Consider the following 12,710-nt stretch of genomic DNA (forward strand, 5'->3'; position numbering starts at 1 on the left):
GGGTCTTCTCAGTGGTTGCCCTTGGGCTCTAAAACTTCCTTTCCAGAGAGGCCAAATAGGCCCCCTTCCTGTTGTCATTCTGGTGCAGGCCAGCTGTTAGGAATTGTAGGAGTTGAGTCCAAAACACCTTGAGGGCCAAAAGTTTGCCTATGCCTGTTCCACTGGCAGACTAAAATCTTTCTGTTCAGACAGACTTTTAAAAGCGAAGGGTTTTTTAAAAAAAAATGAGCTAAGGGGCACAGTACTATTTTAGCTGTGCTGTTTTTAAAAATATTTTATCTTTAAAATTGCATAGTATTCTTTTATTGTCTGAATGGTTTTAACATTGCAATTAGTTTGATTCTATTTTTATATTTACTTTTTGCATCGTTTTAACCACACTGCTCTTTCAAATTACGAGGCACTTAATTTGGGAGTAAAGCAGGATATTATTACTATTACAGAATCATAGAACCTTAAGAGTTGGAAGAAACCACAAATGCCATCCAGTCCCACCCTATTCTGTCATGCAGGAACACACAATCAAGGCACTCTTGACAGATGGCCATCCAGCAACTGCTTAAAAACCTCCAGAGAAGGAGACCCTACTTTTAACAACTCTTAACCCTCTAGACGGTTCCACTTTCGTATGTCCCTGCTCCCCGTGGTCTCCATTCCCTTTATCTCTCTCACCCGAGTTTTTATCTTTGTATTCATGCGGCCGGCCCTGTTTTTACTGTTTTTTTGATTTGCGTTGTAGTGTATATTGTATATTATTACTTATTGTATTGTTTAATTGCTCTATGTTATGTTGTATTTATACTTGTTATATTGTTTGCTCTGGGCATGGCCCCATGTAAGCCACCCTGAGTCCCCGTTGGGGAGATGGTGGCGGGGTATAAAGTTTTATTATTATTATTATTATTATTATTATTATTATGGTTCTTCCTAATGTTTAGGTGGAATCTCTTTTCCTGCACTTTGAATGCATTGCTCTGTACCATCATCATCATCATCATCATCATCATCATCATCATCATCATCTTCTTCTTCTTCTTCTTCTTCTTCTTCTTCTTCTTCTTCTTCTTCTTCTCCTCCTCCTCCTCCTCCTCCTCCTCCTCCTCCTCCTCCTCCTCCTCCTCCTCATTATTATTATTATTATTATTATTAGATACACAACAAGATTAGCACACAGCAAACAAGATTGCTATGTTGGCTGTTGTATTGGATCACACGTCGGACACCTCCCAAGTGTCTAGGACTATGTGATGTATTGGCGAATAATGCATGCAGGTCCGAGTAGGGTGGCCTTTTGCAGCTGACAGATGATTTTGTCAGTGCTGATTGTTTACAAGTGCTGGCCAAGGTCTTTAGGCACTGCATCAAGTGTGCCAATCACCACTGGGACCCAGAGTGTCGCTTGGGGCGCAAAACATACGGGGGCGCAGTCAAGACTGCTTTTTCTGTTGATTTGTTGTAAAACATGATGTTTTGGTGCTTAACTTGTAAAATCTTATTGTAATTTCATGTTTAATAGGCTTTTCCTTAATCCCTCCTTATTATCCAACATTTTTGCTTATCCAATGCTTTTATTTTTCAGTGATTGGTTTTTTTTGGGGGGGGGGGGGCAAAATTCTGTTCGCCTACACTTGAAAAATACCTAGGGCCGGCTCTGCTGGGACCCCCTTGTCTGGCTTGTGCCAGAGTCTTTGCAGTTCGATCTTTAAATCCTTGTATCACATAAGCTTTTCCAGTTGCTTCTCATCATTGCTGCTGCTGCTGTTGTTGTTGTTGTTGTTGTTATTATTATTATTATTATTATTATTATTTATACCCCGCTTTATCTCCCCTGAAGGGGATTCAAAGCGGCTAGTCTCTGGAGCAACAGAAAACAAGTTTATTCCCTCCTCAGAGTGACATCCTTTCAGATATTTAAGTCTGGCTATCATGTCCCCTCTGTCTTGTTTTCTCCAAGCTAAACATATCCACTTCCGTAAGACACTCCTCATAGGGCTTGGCTATTGTTGTTGCTGTTTATTTATTTATTTTGCTATTGTCGTTGTCGTTGTTTATTATTATTATTATTATTATTATTATTATTATTATTATTATTATTATAGCAGAAAGGGCAATTGATTTTGTGCAAATGCAATTTCATTTCATTTGACCTCTCTCAAGTTTCTGGGATCCCTAGGACTCCTTGGTAGTCTTTCATCCAGGTAAAAACAGGCTTGAGCTGGCTTAGCTTCCAAAACCAGATGTGGTCAGATGTGAGGACACTTCTATGCTACTGAATCAGACCACCGATCCAATTCTAGTTCAATTCTAACAGCAATAGCTTAGTAGAATATGAGGCTTGATTTTTTTCTTAGTCCAGTGCAGAGATCCCAAGTGATTCTTCATCAGAGAATTTACTCAATCCAGCTTTCCTTCTACAGCCAAACTAGACTGATGGTTGGCATACATGGTTGACTGCTAGGCATACTTGAACTCTCACGTCACAAGCGAAAATTCCACAGCACACATTTCTAAATATATAAACAACACTTTCAAGTTGTTAAAGAAGCTTTAAATTCTACAAAGAAGCTATGTTGAACAGATGGAGTAGTATTAGGATTATAACTTTTGCAATTCCGGTTCCTTACCTGCAATGTCAGTTTGGGAGGGTCCTTTTTCTCTGACCTCATCTGTATGACTGCAATGTTGGGCTTCTTAACCTTTGGCTCTGGCTTTTGCAGAGGAGGATGGGAAGAAGGGACAGAGGTTGTCACAGTAAGAGGATGGAATTCGCCTATGCTTCTGCCCGCAGGTTGAGGAGGGATGCTATCGATCTGTTTCTGGCCTAATAAGCATTCAAAAGAAAAGGAACAACCACTTTTAATAAGTCTGGAATTACAAAACAAACTATAATAAATAAACACTGAAGAAATGTAAATGACCTCAGTGAAGAGGAAAATATACTGGTGTATTGCAGCAGCCGCAAGGCTGTCTTCAATGTTACCTTTCCCAAGTAAAGATAAATTGCCACACGGGATGCAAACTGTGAACAACACCCAAATCATGTATTTTTATTTTTAAAATGTCATAAAGTTTATATACTTTACTTGAAAAAAAGATAAGACTTTCCTTAGGCAGAAAATAAAGTGTAATCATACAGAAAAAAGAACTCCCTCCCTCACACAAGATGGGCAAACCAGCTTGAATGTGAGTTAACGTTCTGCTATTCCTCTTATTCGCCCAGGGTACATCTACACTGTAGAATTAATGCAGTCTGACACCACTTTAACCATCAAGGCTCAAGGCTATGGCATCATGGGAGTTGTAGTTTAGAGATGACTCAGCACTCTCTGGCAGAGAAGGATAAAGACTTTGTAAAATTGTAACCCCCCATGATTCCAGAGCATTGAGCCATACCCTTTAAAGTAGTGTCAAACTGCATTAATTCTATAGTGTAGATGCACCCAAAGCATAACAAGAAATGATGTTTTGGACTATGTCCAGTATTTTATTGCCTGCATTAAATGCCAAGTAGTTGAATGTTTCAACTGGATTTGACTGAGCTTAGATTACAATTTGCAGAATCCCCAGCCAACACTAGACACATTAAAATCTCTGTAGCAGTTTGGTGCATTACTGACCTCTGTAGATGTAAATACTGAACTACAATGAAATTTAACCAAGTTTCAAAAGGCTGTTTTATACAAGCAATTCACACAAGTCTCCAACGGCAGAGAGGCGGAATGATTCGTTTGCATCTGCCTTGGCTGTAAAACATACCATTTTGAAATCCAGAGCCCAAATAATTTTATTTTGCTTCACAGAAGGGAATACCATCTGGCAGAAGAGGCAACTGTATAAATAGTGATGGTATCTGGGCTGAAAATGACTAACCAGGAAAGGAATTTCAAGTTGTGGGGGCGACTAGAGAAAAAATGCAAACTAGTGTGTTGTGACTGCGCCTTCGGGGATTATGGTTGATGGTGATGGAATTCGAAGAGGAAGAAAAAACCCTCGTGATGAGGGTTCACTGGAGGAGTTGCGCAGGAAGCGACTTGGAGAGCTATATGGGGGATCTTCTGAGGAAGATTCAGATGGGGAGATGGATGCTGAGGAACAGGTGGTGGCTGGGGAAGCGGGCACTGAATGGGCACAGCCACCGGAGATGTCTGGGGATTTGGGGCTTATGGATACATCTGAACCTGTGGTTTCTGCAGGAGCTGATCCCAATTGGGATGCTTGGAGAAGGGAGGATGGTTCTTTAAGTGTTCATGGGGCTAAGTGTGGGCAGGATGATTGGGACTCCGACGAATTGCTAGGTACTCCAGATCCACGAGCTCTAGCTGTGTGGAGTTCAGACTCTGAGTAGATTTGGGACACCTGGTGTTTGGGTGTGAGTGTTTGGTCACCCAGGAGGAAGGGGAATTAAATGGGAATGTTTGGCCACTGCACTTTGCGTGTGGCAAGGTGTTGCTGAGGCGCCATTGGGATCTCTGTGTTTCCATGAAGACTAAACTTGGACTATGATTTGAATCTGCTGATATCATCTAGCTTGGCTCTCGCTGTGTCTTATCGTGGACCTGTTTTGGATGACTGCACCCACTTCGGACTTTGGATTGAATTTGACCTGGCTTCTGTCTACGCCCTCTGACTGACGGCTACTCCCGGCTTCTGACTATTGGTTTGTCTTTCGGAATTTCTGCTGCCTCCCGACCTGACCTTGGATTCTTCTGACGACGGCTATTCATCATCCCTTTGAGGCTCTCGGCTTATCTGCACCGTGGAAGCAGCTTTACTGCTTTTCTAGTTTGTTTATTTTCCAGCAATTAACTCTATTTGTTTCCCAAAGCTGAATTGAAGCATTATTTAGTTTTTTATTGAATCCCAGCATGGGAAATTAGCGTGGCTCGTTTTTGAGTTATTATTGTCCAATCTACTCTCGAAACACTGAAAAGTGAAGTGTTTCAAGGATATTTCCTGTGTTTATGTTATTTTTTGGCTTATCTTCGGAATAAACTTTGTTTTGTATGTTAACTGGCGTCTGACTCTTGACATAGTGTCTGGCAGTAGTGAGAAAAGGCAGATTCCAAGCCATGAAGAAATGAGATTTTTTTTAAGGTGACGGTTGCATTTATTCTCAAATGAATCTGTGGTAGAAACACATATATTCTATATAGCAGGCATGGGCAAACTTGGGCCCTCCAGCCTACGGCTGTTAGGAATTGTGAGAGTTGAAGTCCAAAACACCTGGAGAGCCCAAGTTTGCCCATGTGCTATATACTCATGTAAAAGTCTACAAATTTTAATCAGAACATCAACCCAAAAAACCCAGGTCAAATTATAATCAGTGAGTCAATATGAGTATTGTACCTTAATTCCTAGCAATAAATCAACCATCCCCTTTGTTGAGTAGACTGGTGAAAGTCAAGAACACAGTCTGTCCCAGGAGAACTTAAAAGAAGTACCAAACCCCTTTACCCTATCTCTCTGTCTTTGTGTTGTTTCTGGCCATTTTGAATGCCTGGGTGGGGAAATAGCAGTGGGGGCCAGGAACAACTGGCCCCCTGAAATGGCATGGCTGCTTTCCTCTTTCCGCAGAATGACTTTCAATTTACCCAAGCACAATCTCAAAATCGGTAATTCTGGCCCATGAGTATATATGGTAGTTCAGGCTGCTGCATCTCAAAAATACCCCCCTTGAGATTGAAAAAAAGGGCCGGAGGGCAGCCAAAGTTATCAGGATGCTGGAGCAATCTCTTCCAAAAATAAATAGCTGCTCTTATTCACATATTTTAAACTAGTCCAAGAATTTCCATTAACAGCTGTAGCCCTGATCCTCTACATGTGTTCATTAGCAGAGCTTCTCAACTTCCTTAAAATCACAGAATTTTAATAAATGGAAGAGGCTTGCGAGGACCATCTTGCCTGCCGTAGTTCAGCCCTTGATTATGCCTGCACCTGATGTCAGTGAAGTGGTTCACGGGGATTCTGGGCCTGCAAGCTGGAAGAAGATTTTAAGTCCTGAAACTGAGCTGTGTCTGTCTCCAGTACCTAGTGAAGGCCACATTCCAGAAAAGAGCCCAGATGTTGAGAAGCCTTTCCTTAGGGAAGCAAAGTCAGAGACTAAGATGAGCTCAGAGCGGAGAGTCTAATGAGCTGACAGGAGATCTAGTTTTCGCAAATGAAGAGCTGCCCAGCAGAGTTTGGGAAGGCCATACTGCTTGTTAGCAAAAAAAAAAAGCCGTTATCAGGTTCTCAGGGGAGACGGCGTGATTTTATGGCTATATTAGAGAGATTAGAAGGGTTTTTCGGCAGTCTGGTTAACGTTGGAGTTTGAGAAGCAACATCCATGGTCAAGTTTTAACAAGCCTGCTAATGGATTTCTTGTTTCATGTTTCATGCTTTCAAGTTTAACTGATTATTCCTGGATTTCTGAATTGGGTTTTTATGCTGCCTTTTTGTATTGTATGCTGGGTGTCTTGCTGTCTTGGACTTTGAAACAACTCTTGTACCATTAATCTTATGGATATACATTTAGACTTTGACATTTTTACTATTTTTGCTAAACTGCTATTTATATAATCTTCAATAAACTGCTTTGTTGTTTTAACTTGGACTGGAGTGTGGTGGTTAAAGTACAGAGGTGTTTCCTGCCCTGGAGTACAACATTGCCATGAGAGAATATTTGACTAAAGGACTCCCGAAACATGGCCATTCAGCATCTGTTTTAAAGACCTCCCAGGAAGACAAGTCTATTGCTCTTTGAGGCAGTCTGTTCCACTGATAAACAGCCGGGCTGTGGCGCAGCTGGCTAGTAACCAGCTGCTATAAATCACTACTGACCGAGAGGTCATGAGTTCAAAGCCCGGGTCGGGTTAAGCCTCCGACCATTAATAGCCCCGGCTTGCTGTTGACCTATGCAGCCCCGAAAGACAGTTGCATCTGTCAATTAGGGAAATTTAGGGACGCTTTATGCGGGAGGCTAATTTACAACACCATAAAACTGCCAGCAAAACACGAGGAAAGGAATGAGGAAGTACAGCCACTACTGGATGGTAAAGCAACAGCTCCCCCTGTGGCCGGAATCGTGAAGCTGGAAAAATGTTAAAAATGCCTCTGAGTCTGTCTAATGTATGTTGTTTGTCTGTTGGCATTGAATGTTTGCCATATATGTGTTCATTGTAATCCGCCCTGAGTCCCCTTCGGGGTGAGAAGGGCGGAATATAAATACTGTAAATAAATAAATAAATAAAATTAACAGTGAAGTTCTTCCCAATGTCTAGATTTTTTCTTATAAAGTTAATTTTACAGATTCCCTCCACACCCAATTAGGATAAGCAAGACACAGTGGAGAGTCAGACATTGTAGGATTCACAATACAATTCTAACCCAACACTTCCTTGAATCTGGAGTACATATTTTTACTCCATAAGAGCCCTTAAAGTTCTAAGAGCGGCCTTGAATCAAAATTGAATTATACGGGAAAAGTAGCTAATTCCCATAACTATGAGAGACTTCTCCTGGAGAGAAAGTAGCCCATGCAGTAGTAGTAATAATTATAGTAATAATAATAATAATAATAATAATAATAATAATAATAATAATAATTTATTACTTGCCTCTCCTTGTTGCTTGAGGCAGGGTTGAGCATGGTTGAAACAGCAAGATAAAACTAAACACTATTAAAATACATATAACAAAGACACACAGGTAAAACACAGATTAAAATTTACAAGTTAAAGCTGACTGTGACCTGATGGAGCTCTGGTTTTGGTCCATACCTAGTGGGATAGCCATTGGAATGAGGTGGCCTTCAAGAGGACCAGAGGAACTGTGTCCCTCTTTAATGGGGCTGAAGAGATACTGGAGTTCCTGGCGAAGAGCAGTGCTTAGGTGTGGCTTGTCAGGCCTAGTAGCATTGCTGTGCACATGGTCACTGGTCTGTGTCCTCGCTGACTTTACTTTTGTACCTAGGAAGAACATTTAATAGACAATAAGTCTTTTGAGCAAGAGAAGTCAGTTTTAGAATAAATGTCAGCAGAGCAAATGAAGCAAAATAGAATTTTTTCAGTTCTCTTGGGTTGATCTGCTTCTGATTTACGTGCACCCAAATGTTTCTGATTAAGCGTGGAAACCCCGGCCACATTCGCCTATATTTTCCATCTGTATGAAAAAGCTAACACAGACAGCAATGCTATTCCTTCATCCCTTACAAGGATCTGAATTCCTGCCATGGTTTCCCTGAGTGGGGCTTCTTAAAGGCCTTCCATTTTATGGAACTTAAAGAAAGCAGTTCTTCTGAAAGACTGAGAAAAAATGAAATATTAAAGAAATGCTTCCATGACAGACACTTTATATAGTCAATCCTCCAGATTTGTGGCATTTAAGGACACAGATAAGCATTTCCAAAAAAAGTCAAACCAGCAAATGTGGAGGGATGAGTGTAAACGGACAGTGCTGACCACAATAATATGATCTCGACAGTTAAATTTCTATAATAGAGATATAGCTCTGATGAAGAAAAACAAAGGAGAAAGAGAATGCAATGTGGAAAACAGGAGTATGATCTCTGAAATACTCACTGTAAAGAGGAGGGAGAGATTATTTACCTTTAACACTTTCTATCACTTTGGGTCTTGGAGGTTTTGATTTGGGAGGAGGTGAGTTGAACCTGAGATATGGAGACCTTTTGAGCGTGCTCCTGTGTCCCTGATAAATCGGTCGTCCATAAACCTGAGAAAGAAAGTCTTCATTGTGTAACTCCAACCGGGTTTTTGGAAGAACCTGGAAAAAAAATGTCTAATTTGAATAGGAAGTGGGTTATACAACACCTGGCACATCGCTAGTGACAAAATGTTGGAACTGGATTGCAGACAGTGGGATTCATATAACTGCTCTTCCATAAAAGCCAAAAGACTGGTGTTTCACAAATTGTTCTCTTAACCTAATTATTTCAACACAGCTCTAGTAAGAATAAAGCTGAGCACCTATGCTGAGTGCCCTGGCTAGGTAGCATAGGAGTCTGGCAAATATTATTTTCTAATAATATCCTAAGGAGTAGAGCCATATTAGTGCTTCTTTCTTTCCCAAAGGGTCACAATGGGCTGGCAGCTGATGGTTCAAAGTGCAGAATAAGCCCACAGAACACCACTTTAAATAGCTATGTCTTAGAGAAAGGAGAAAACAGGCAACATAAGCAACCCTGAGAATGGGTATGTTTGTGGTGCAGTAGAGAGGCTTTTTGATTATAGCAGCCTGGAAATGAAAAAGCACTGCCATTGTGTATACTAGATTCTATATTATTATTATTATTATTATTATTATTGACATAATGACATAATATGACAGCAAACGAGATATATATGCTGGATTTCATATCACAAAATCACAAGTCAAAATTACTATTATTATTATTATTATTATTATTATTATTATTATTATTACCTGTCTATTCTCATAGCTCGAGGCTGGGTATAAGAGTCAAAACATACACCAACACACATGGCACAAGGATCAAAATACAGTAGCAATAGAATGCAAATCCAAAACTCATGGTTCAAAGTTGACTGGGTAGGTTTGCTGGAAGAGAGAGCTGTTGGAGATTTTCCGGTAGGTTGTTCTAGTCTTGGGGTCTATGAAAAGGTCTCCTTGTGACGGTCATCAGTTGGGTTCTGGCTGGTTGAACTCAATGTAAAACCAGTGTCCCAAAGGTGCAAGGATTGTATAAGGAAGGCAATCCTGAAGGTAACCTGGACCCAAACCATGTAGGCTTTAAAGGTCAAAACCAAGACTTTGTACTTTGCCCAAAAGCTAATTGGCAGACAGTGGAGTGCCTTTAACAGGGAGATAATATGTCACTCCTACATGTTCCTGTGACTAGTTTGGCTTCTGTGTTTTGAACTAACTTGAGTTTCCAAACTTGGTACAGAGGGAGCCCAATGTAAAGCACATTGCAGAAGTTCAACCTTGAGGTTACCAGTGTGTGCCCCACCATTTTAAAGTCCTCAAATTCTAGGAAGGGAATGAGAAAATGAAAGTTTCAAACAAGTGCCCAATGCTGTCTTTATGGTTTTGGAATGAAAACGTTCAGAATCAAGGGTTTGGACTGTAATGTTCTAGGAATCGGGACCTGAAGTGTATGTTCTCCAGTCTAAGGGGACCAAAATCAATTGTTATGATGGGGCTGAGGTGTAGTGAGCTCTGTAGAATAGAAAGTGATGAAATTCCTAGCACTGCCTGACAATTACAGGAGGCTGACACTCCATGTGACTTTTCCCTTCGGTATCCAACATGTACGTTTTTGATTCATGCCTCCAGGAGTTTAGCAGCTGTAGGATTCTGCATTCTCACCTTATCTGTGAGCCTTTGAATGGGTTTTGTTGCAGGCAGAGGCCTTTTTGTTGGTACTTTTGAAGGATAATGGGATTTCCCCATAATTTCTCTGCTGGTCCTTGCCATCTGGGAGGCCTGTTGCCTTTTGAGGCTGTCGGTCCTTTCCATTTCATCCTAAAGACAATGTGTAAGAAGAGTTGGGGAAACAATAATTTTGAATCCACCAGATGAAGGGTTTCACCACTGACCTGCAAATCAGAAATGACTACACTATAAACAGGTAGCCAGGTAAGTGGTTCCATGATGCCATCCAAATCATATCACATCTCAGTTAATGAACTGAGCTTTAATAAAAACATTGCTATCAGAGGTAGAAATGACATGGGGGAAAAAGGATAGGTTCCTACACAGAGTAAAATGATTCTAGGCATCTGTTTACCTTTATTATTATATGTAAGCACACACAACTACAACAGAATAATCTAGGATAGAATTCCATTCATTTCTTGCATTGTTCACTTTAGACTACCCTGTTTCCCCTAAAATAAGACATCCCCAGAAAATAAGACCTAGTAGAAGTTTTGCTGAATTGCTAAATATAAGGCCTCCCCCGAAAGTAAGACCTAGCAAAGGTTTTGTTTGGAAGCATGCTCGCCAAACAAAACACCAGAGCATGCAGGATCAGTAAAGACCATAGAGTGTTGTACATGGAAATGATGGTAGTAACAAGAAATTCTTGATAGGATTCACAGTTTGTCTGGTTATGCTGGTTTGTGATGACAACTACTGTACAATATATAATAAATGTTCATTTTTTTGTTCAACAATAAATGTGAATTCTTCTTCATGGAAAAATAAGACATCCCCTGAAAATAAGACCAAGCGCATCTTTGGGAGCAAAAATTAATATAAGACACTCTCTTATTTTCGGGGAAACACGGTAGGTTTTTTGGAATTCAACTCCCACAATGAATCAGCATTGTGGTTGCCCGTCAACTAAAGCACTGAACAAGTATCTCCATGCACTTTGGTTCGACAGAAAAGCCATAAATGTAATTCAGCACTGAAACATCTTTCGTTCTTTGGGAAAGACCAGTCAAAGCCATATGAAATTGTTTTGTGGCTGTCACCTGAGCTAGCTGTTACAGAAATACTCCTGAAAAAGCCAGAAATCCTTTTGTTCCAGTTACAATCCTGGAAGTCATACCTGGATTTCCATGCTGATAGCCTTGATCCATTCATCTACAGTCTTTCTGATTCTTATCTCCTCCAGCACATCTCTAAAAGAGAGGAGGAAAAAGTGCATTATAGCATCGGTTCACAGGAAAATATCTGTGTCCTTCAGGGAGGGAAATCATGTCATGGGGCAAAACTGAGTCCAAATCAAAGTTGCTCCCCACTTTAAAATTTGGTTATTCACTTAAACCAGTCTTCAGCAACTTCAACCTTCCAGGTGTTCTGGATTTCAACTCTCACAATTACTAACAGCCAGTGGGCTGTTAGGAATTGTGGGCATTGAAGTCCAAAATACCTGGAGAGCCAAAGTTTGCACATGCTTGCACAAAACAGAATAGTGATTGATAGATTCTGTGGCTTGGGTTTGGGAGAAGCACACAAATAAGGTGCAAGAAATAGTTTTAACACATCACACTTGAGATTTATTACAGTGTTCATTACTGGAAAAACCTCCACGGCCAGCATGCCATTTGTGAACACTTAATTCCATAATGCTCACTATACTCCCTGGAATAAAAGATTTAGAATTTATATGCCACCTGCTGTATCTTTCTATCAACGGAATGCACAAGGCAGCTAACTAACAGTAAACACAAACTAAGTGCAAGGTCAATTAAATTTGGAGATGAAGTTTTTAAAAGTAGGACCCCTTTATCACAGCTATCACACACTACACTGAGCAAGGAATGGCAGCTCTGTAAATTATTCCCTTCCTTTCTCTTGATGCTCTTTTATCTGGTTTCTCACTTATTTTACACTATGTAACACGATTTAGATTCCTGGGTTATAAATGTCATTTACTAATTGGTTCTATCATTAAGGCTTGGAGAAAGTTTTGCAAAAAAACGTTGTTTTGGGGAATACCCTGCAACACATTTTGCTATAGTTTTGGAATTAATATCTCATGAAGTCTCAACCAATTCAATATAGTTTATGGCCGGGACAAAAATAAAGTTTCTGGAGTAAAACAACTACTTTCAAACTAAGTACAACACAATTAAATAGGGAAATAACACTTTCAAAGCAGGAACAGAACATTATTCAAATTTTGTTACATAGTGTTATTATAATGTTATTATAATGTGTTCTGGAAAACCAAACACAAGACTGACTCAATAAAGATTAAATATTAAGACGGGGGAAATTTAAAGGCTTCAACATGAGCA

The 12,710-nt window shown here is 40.2% G+C and overlaps 1 protein-coding gene across 13 annotated transcripts in view; it reads right to left on the reverse strand.

Moving 5' to 3' along the window:
- The window catches only part of kiaa0586 (KIAA0586 ortholog), a 105,754-nt gene that overhangs the window by 66,446 nt on the left and 26,598 nt on the right, over positions 1–12,710 (reverse strand). For all 13 annotated transcript variants that reach the window (XR_010002240.1, XR_010002239.1, XM_008120291.3 and 10 more), the window contains exons 15-19: positions 11,516–11,588; positions 10,327–10,482; positions 8,586–8,760; positions 7,758–7,946; positions 2,625–2,821 (exon numbers count right to left, since the gene is read on the reverse strand). Coding sequence is in view for 11 of the 13 variants with exons in the window: in XM_008120291.3 (XP_008118498.2) it covers positions 2,625–2,821; positions 7,758–7,946; positions 8,586–8,760; positions 10,327–10,482; positions 11,516–11,588 (790 nt within the window). In the remaining 2 variants the exon portion in view is untranslated. The remainder of the gene's footprint in view (positions 1–2,624; positions 2,822–7,757; positions 7,947–8,585; positions 8,761–10,326; positions 10,483–11,515; positions 11,589–12,710) is intronic.

Source organism: Anolis carolinensis, chromosome 1 (assembly GCF_035594765.1).
Source record: "Anolis carolinensis isolate JA03-04 chromosome 1, rAnoCar3.1.pri, whole genome shotgun sequence".
Lineage (NCBI taxonomy): Eukaryota > Metazoa > Chordata > Lepidosauria > Squamata > Dactyloidae > Anolis > Anolis carolinensis.